This window comes from Bidens hawaiensis, unplaced genomic scaffold, assembly GCF_021521415.1.
Source record: "Bidens hawaiensis isolate Kalapana, Puna unplaced genomic scaffold, B.hawaiensis_p1.1 tig00016836_1, whole genome shotgun sequence".
In the NCBI taxonomy this organism is placed as follows: Eukaryota; Viridiplantae; Streptophyta; class Magnoliopsida; order Asterales; family Asteraceae; genus Bidens; species Bidens hawaiensis.
The window spans coordinates 429,447-436,552 of NW_027492553.1; the positions used below are offsets into that span (position 1 = coordinate 429,447).

Below are 7,106 nucleotides of genomic sequence, written 5' to 3' on the forward strand. Positions count from 1 at the left end.
ATTACCCTTGATCAGAAAATTGACAAATCACTAACAATTAAGATTATAATTAATGATAAAGTTAGTTTTCAAATTCATTAAACAATCTAAGCAGATATACTGGTAAAATGGTTCAACACACGCACGCGCCTATAAGAGGTCTATAAAAAACATGCATGAGTAACTTAAGCAAATACCTGCAGACGAACCACATTGTGAATAGATATCCTCTGACGACGAACAAGTCAGATAACTTTGACGGACAATAAAACAAGATCCAGAAAGATGATTAGCAGGTAGAGGAAATTGAACATTTTTTTAAAAATAAGCTTTTGAAACACTAAAGCTACATGCGATGTTATAGAGAAAAGAATGAATATATTGAAAGTCAATGACTAAATGAATTAATATGTTACACAATTACAGATTACAAAGGCACACAATAAACAAATTACAAGTGTCAGGGCTTTGGCTACTAGTTGGTCCCAGATCCACTTTGTAGCAGTTCAGTTCAGTTCAACTGCAGAAACTCGTATATGCAAATTACACATAAGAGTTCTGCAGCCTTCAATAGCTAGTTTACCATCATCATCAGATCAATAAGCTTTATTCTGTTTGTTGTCTCGTTTAAGTTGAACCTTCAACTTCTTACCACCTAACTGGAACCCGTTCATTGAATTTATTGCAGCTTGTGCAGCAGTCGGAGAATCATAACTAACAAAGCCTGCTAACATCTGAGTAATTAGAAACAGAATTGTGACAATTGTTAGAAAATGGAATGGCATAAGCTGAAGTTCATACCGAAGCACTTGCTAACACCAGTTGCCTTGTCAACAAAAACCTTGGAACTTAACACCCTTCCAAACCCTTGAAATGCATTTGCAAGCTCTTCATCCCCGAAATCTTGAGGGATGTGATAGATAAACAGATTAGCACCAGGTGGACCTGCACTAAAACAGGCTCCTTCAACATACAATAATAACTGAAGACGGAAAATCGGGTGGGTCGGTAATGGGTCAAACGAGTTCATGTCAAATGGGTTACCTTTGATACATGTCAAAACGGATCGGGTTGGGCAGACCCTAAACACTTTTGTCCAAAGTTTGGCACGGGTTGGTTCATGACAAAATGGGTAAATTTTAGTACTAACCGAACAGGTCAGGTACTTGGGTCGGTTGGTCATTGTACATTTGGGTGCGGGTTGCTAATGGGTCTCAAAATGGATAAATATGATACTGTTCAAAATGGGTCGGGTTGGCCGAAAACACTTTCAACTTTTAATCCTTTTAAGATAACTACTGCATCGAACCTGTTTACAAAAAAAACTATTTTAATAATAACTGCTTTTGTTTAATAGGAGTTTTCGATCTGTTCAAACGATTCCCTATTCAGATAACTATTTTCAACTTTACCAATTTGACTCGTTAGAGCTACAAACAATCTGCTAAGTTTGTTAATTTTAGCCTGTTTGGCCCGTTAAAGAAACATCATGAAAACACTGACAGTCAAGATAGATGTGAGCTACATAACATAAAAAAAATTTAACAACCTTCAACATGGTCCGGGGCACTTCCACTGACAGTCGAAGCAGTTGCAGCATGGTTATTTGCAACTTCTGGTGGTACTGGGCTAGATGGGCCACTGAAAGGTCTGATTCCCCCAGGAAATGCCAGAGGGTATTGAAGCCTAGGAACCGTTGGGTAAGCAGAGCCCATATAACCAGCTGGTGGAACCGCATAGTTTCTGGGAGAGGCAGCCCGTAACGCATTTGGCTGAGTCGGGCTCAGATTGGTAAAAGGGGGTTGATTCTGCATCGGGGGAAGGCGATACTGCATGGGCCCATAAGTTCCAGAAGCCTACTTACAAAAATCAACTCTTATTCATAAAGCACCTTCAATGCCAAATGGCAGTTGCAACAAAAAGAAGAGACATAAAAAATTACTGGAGCGACGCAGTGACTATGATAAAACAAACCTGATACCCATAACCGTTATATGGTGACATGTATCCCATTGGAAGTGCTCCAAATAAAGACGGATGTTGACTCGGGTCAACGTTTGCCAAAGTAGAAGCCAGTGATTGAGCCTTCTGGGCTTTTCTAGCTTGTCTTTCCTTTTCAGTGTCTGCCCATTTAACAACTAGAGGGACGGTTGAGCCCTAATATGAGAAAAATAACAAGATTAAAACAACATTGAAACTATTTATAGAAGAAAAAAAGGAATACAATTGCGTAATAATTAATACAAACCTCCATCTTGTGTTTTCCATTAAGGCTCTCTATAGCAGAAACAGCTTGTTCTTTTGTCTCATACTTCACAAAAGCACAACCTAACATAATCATGATTCTAAAACATGAAACGGAGCACCAGAAGTAGATAACAGACTTAATATTTTGCAGTTTGCTGAATCAAGAATCAGTCAATCAGAAACTATCATATGCACCTTTACTTGTTTGTTGAGAACCTCTGAGAATTTGTAGGTCTTTTAAGGTTCCATATTGTGAAAATAATGTTGAAACTTCTTCTTCAGAAACGTTCTTGGGAAGCATACCAATAAAAAGCTTGTGTTCTTGAGCAAAATGTCACAAAAATTAAAAAATGCTAATCAGATAATGGTAATATTCGATAACAAACAACCAATCTTCAATTTAATAACTGAAATAACATAGCATACCTAATCGTTCCAATTCGCCATCAGCATACTTTACTTGCAATGGACTAGATGCCTGGTGATATAACAAAGGACATACGTCAATACGCCATCAAATCGTGAAAATCAAGTCTACAAGCAACCCAACTTATGAGATATTTAGCATCAATGTCACTAAAAAGAAGCCACCAACAAATTACTTTCCAAATCTGGATTAAAGCACCAGTGAATGATGAACTAAAACCCCTAGAATGAGGTCGAACAGTAGGATAGTAATTGGCATTTCCATATTCAAAAAACATAATCGACTCTTTTACCAGCACTAATAAGAAGACATGGTGGTCAATTAGTAGTATCCGAGCCATTTACTTCTCTGCACTTACTGTACTACTTTATGTTTGATAAAAAGCCATTACTTCAATCAATATCATACTCTACTACTAATAGTAACAACTACACATCTTTTGAAATGATTGATGTTGTGCCTTGAAAGAGAAACGAGCTAGCTAACTTTACATGAGTGTCTCAAAACAAGGATGATGTCCGGTAAAGCAGGTTACCACATAATGCCTGTTTTTCCCACAACAACTTTACTAAAATTTATGATCATGTTCCTTTTAATAACAAATAAAAAGGTGATCCGATTTCCCTTTAAACACCAACTGACCAACACATATATTATTAAGTACCTCAAGCATAAAGAAAAAAAGTTGTATTATAGGAACATTCGATTTTAGCATGCATTAATAAAAATGCCTCCTATAGTTCCATTAGTTCAAAATTCCATTGAGAATAATAAAAAAAATAACAATAATAATCACATATTTGTAACAAAATAGTTAGACATCTTAAAAACACAAAGCATTGCAATTTAACAAAGCATCCCAAAAATAGAAATTGTCACAATTTCCATGGATACCCCTACATAGAAAAGTTTGTGATTTTGATGTGATGGAGATGTCACAACATTATATTTCTTCCTGATCCAAATTTTCACAATGCATTATATAACGAAGATCCAAACAATAACAATAACAATAACAATAATAATAATAATTAGTTAATTAATGAATGAATGAATTAGTTACCCCAGACAGAGTCCTCTTATTATGAAACGCCTCAACCGCCTTGTCGGCTTCGTGTCTAGACGGACAAATAACAAAGCAACAGCCTGATAACAACAATTAGTTAGGGTTAGGGTTTCAAATTCTCAACTAACCAGATCTCACAAGTCAACACAGATAAAAAAAAACAAAAAATAAAAGAATTATTATCAGGTAAACCACGCATTGTGATCCGGAAGTTATACAACATGATGAGCATCCAGAATTAATTAATTAATAAACCTCGAGAGGCTCTGGTGGCTTTGTCTTTGATGATGTTGACTTCGTCGACGAGAGCGAACTCTTTGAACATTGCAATAAGCTGTGGCTCGGTCATGTGCTTGGGGACTTGGCCGACGAAGAGCTTGACGCTGTCGTCGGAGTGTTTTCGAAGCATGTGACCGTCCGCCATTAATACCGTCGGGTTTCTCGGTGATCTCGAACTTACTTTCTCTCTCTTCTTCTTATTATTATTATTATTATTATTATTATTATTATTATTGTTATTGTTATTGTTTTCTCTCTCTACAAACGCATACACGCACACTGGTCTTCGCTGGTTGGAGTCCTGTTTGGGTAAATGGGTAAATGTTTTGAGGAGTGACGTGTATATATATGTGTTTGATCCTTATACTGTAGCGAATGTATTATTTAACCCCGTCTACTATCAACTTATGTGTAACGGCCCCTGTAGGCTCTAGCTTGGTTCGTTTTGACATTAGAGATTCCAAGACTCCGTGTGAAGTCCGAGGCCAATTAATCGGTTCGTTTATGATCAGGTCTGCTGATTTTGTCCTGCAGCGATGCGTTTGTCGTGCAAGTACGACTAGGCATGTGCGTCTCCTTTCCCGCTGAGGCTGTGCCCGATGAAGTCCGGGACGAGCCAGCAAACCCAAGCACTAAAACACAAATAAAGCATCTCGATCTTCAAATATTTAGTTTGTGACATCGAGCTTCGCTCGTTTCAGGCTCTTTTTTTTTTAAGCTCAAGCTCAACTCGTGAGTTTTTTTTTTTTCAAGCTTGGGTTCGGCTCGTTTATTTTTTATTAGTTAATTAATATATGTTTTTATATAAATTTTAGAAAAAAGCGTAAACAAGCCTAAGCACAGCTTGAGTTTGTGTAGTACCATAAATGAGCCTAAGTTCAGCTCGAGCTCATATAACACCTTAAACTAGTCAAAGCTCAGCTCGAGCTCAGCTATGCAATGTGAGATTAATACGCATAAGTCCAAACGAGGTAGAAACTTAAAAATGCACAAGGTTCAATAAGCCTCGACTAGCCTAAACGAGCTTCTCATACAACGTTCGAGCTCAAGCTCGATAAATAAACGAGTTTTATTTGAGACTCTGGCTTGGTTTACCTTGAAAAAGCTTGGCTCGTTTTGAGTTTTTATTGATCCAAACTCATAAGCAGCTTGGCTCGTTTGCACCTATTCTGTTTTAATTTTGTGCATCAAAACCTTAAAATCTGAGTCCCAAAATCATTCGGCGTTTATTTATTTAACTTTATTATTTTTCAATTTATGGTTTTCTCTACTCTTCTTTAACACGCAAGTCTATATTTCGGGTCAATAACTATACACAAACACACACATACGACTGATGGGTAGGGGTATGAAACATTTACATAGAAAATCCAAACAATAGCATTGCGTCATGTTGCAACCACATATATACATGTGCATTAATTAAATAGTTATAAATAAGAATGGACGTCTATTTAAGAAAAAAAAATATTAACGCCATTATTAACATATAATATATTATTAAATGTGGTACTCGTGCACGGTCGTAGTGGTGGTGCAAGGCTATGGGATCTTGTTGTCATGCTAGGGGTGGAGATGGTTAGGACTAGAGATGTTCAAAAAAACCGGTCCCCGAACCGGTTTGCCAGTTTAAACCGGAAACCGGTTATTTTAAAAACCGGTTTTTTGTAAACCGGTTTGACCGGTTTACAAACCGCCGGTTTGTATATCGGTTTTACTTTTTAGAGCTCAAACCGGTTTTGAAACCGGTTAAAAAAAAAACCGGTTTTTTTAAGTAACCGGTTACTAAAAAACCGGTTAACCGGTTTTTTTATAAACCGGTTAACCGGTTTTTTTATAAACCGGTTTATAACCGTTATAAAAAAACCGGTTAACCGGTTTTTTAGTAACCGGTTAACCGGTTAAAAACCGGTTTATGCCGTTGAGAAACGGCTATATAGCCGTTTTTTCTTGTTTTTGACCGTTTTTTTTTTTATTTACCATTCTACCCCACAAACATCTATATATAGTTTAGGTTGGGTATTGGTTAGAACACACTCGATTATACAACTCCAAACGCTCCAAACGCTCTAAACGTTTATTTCATACGCGATTATTTTGTTATCTCACGCTCTATTATACCACATTACCACTCCATACGCTCTAATTTCGTAATCGATTATCATGGCCTCCCAAAGTGCTACTTCATCCGTCAACATGGGTGCCTCGAATACGGGAGAAACGGTCGTTCGGGTCATCCCCACGAAACGAAACCATGATGTTTGGCAACATTTCGACCTATGCGAAATGTCTAACGGTAGCCAAAAAGCTCGATGCAAACATTGTTTGAAGTTTTATGGCAAAGATGCAAACTCCACTTTAAAAGCGCATGTACAAAGGCCCTTTTGCAAGGCCTTGAAGGACGAATCGGGAAGTAGTTCGCAGCCGGAGATGACGAATCAAGGAACGGTGTTTACGAACGACCTTGAAGCGGTACGTCAAAAGTTTTCAAACTTTGTGATTCAAAATACACTTCCTTTCAACCACTTCGACAACCCTCAATTCACGGAGATGATGCAAAAGTATGTTCAACCACGCTACCAACACGTAAGTCGTTCGACCCTTAGAAGAGATTGTCTTAAAGCTTGGAAAAACGCTAAATCCGAACTAATTTCATACTTTTCAAACTTACAAACTGGTGTAAACTTAACAACGGATGTGTGGTCGGTACCTAATGGTTCGCCCGACTCATACATTTGTGTGACAGCTCATTGGGTTGACCTCGAGTCGTGGCAAATGATGAAACGAACCGTTGCGTTTCAATTGTTTGATTACCCGCACACGGGTAGAAATATTTTTAAACTCTTGGATAAAGTCATTCGACAATACAAGATTGAAGATAAAATCTTTTCAATTTCGTTTGATAACGCGTCCAACAATACGGCCGCGGTTGGCCATTTAAAATTAAAGTATAAACCTATTTGTGATGGAGCGTTTTTTCATAGCCGATGCATTGCACATATTATCAACTTGGCCGTGCAAGATGGGTTAAACGTGATCGAAACGCAAAGAAACAATTTTAAAAGAATGTTACGAGATGTTTTTAGCAACAATAAAACATTTTCAAGA

At 37.5% G+C, this 7,106-nt stretch overlaps 1 protein-coding gene across 1 annotated transcript; it reads right to left on the bottom strand.

Annotated features, from left to right (window-relative positions):
- Positions 1-454: 454 nt before the first annotated feature.
- On the bottom strand, positions 455-4,199 carry LOC143552276 (RNA-binding protein BRN1-like). The gene is made up of 9 exons (XM_077042541.1): positions 3,975-4,199; positions 3,717-3,799; positions 2,653-2,704; positions 2,422-2,547; positions 2,228-2,307; positions 1,954-2,136; positions 1,529-1,835; positions 781-924; positions 455-703 (listed from the first exon to the last, which is right to left on the bottom strand). Exons 1-9 carry the CDS (start codon positions 4,141-4,143, stop codon positions 576-578), a joined length of 1,272 nt encoding a protein of 423 aa, XP_076898656.1. The 5' UTR covers positions 4,144-4,199; the 3' UTR covers positions 455-575.
- Between the last annotated feature and the right edge of the window lie 2,907 nt (positions 4,200-7,106).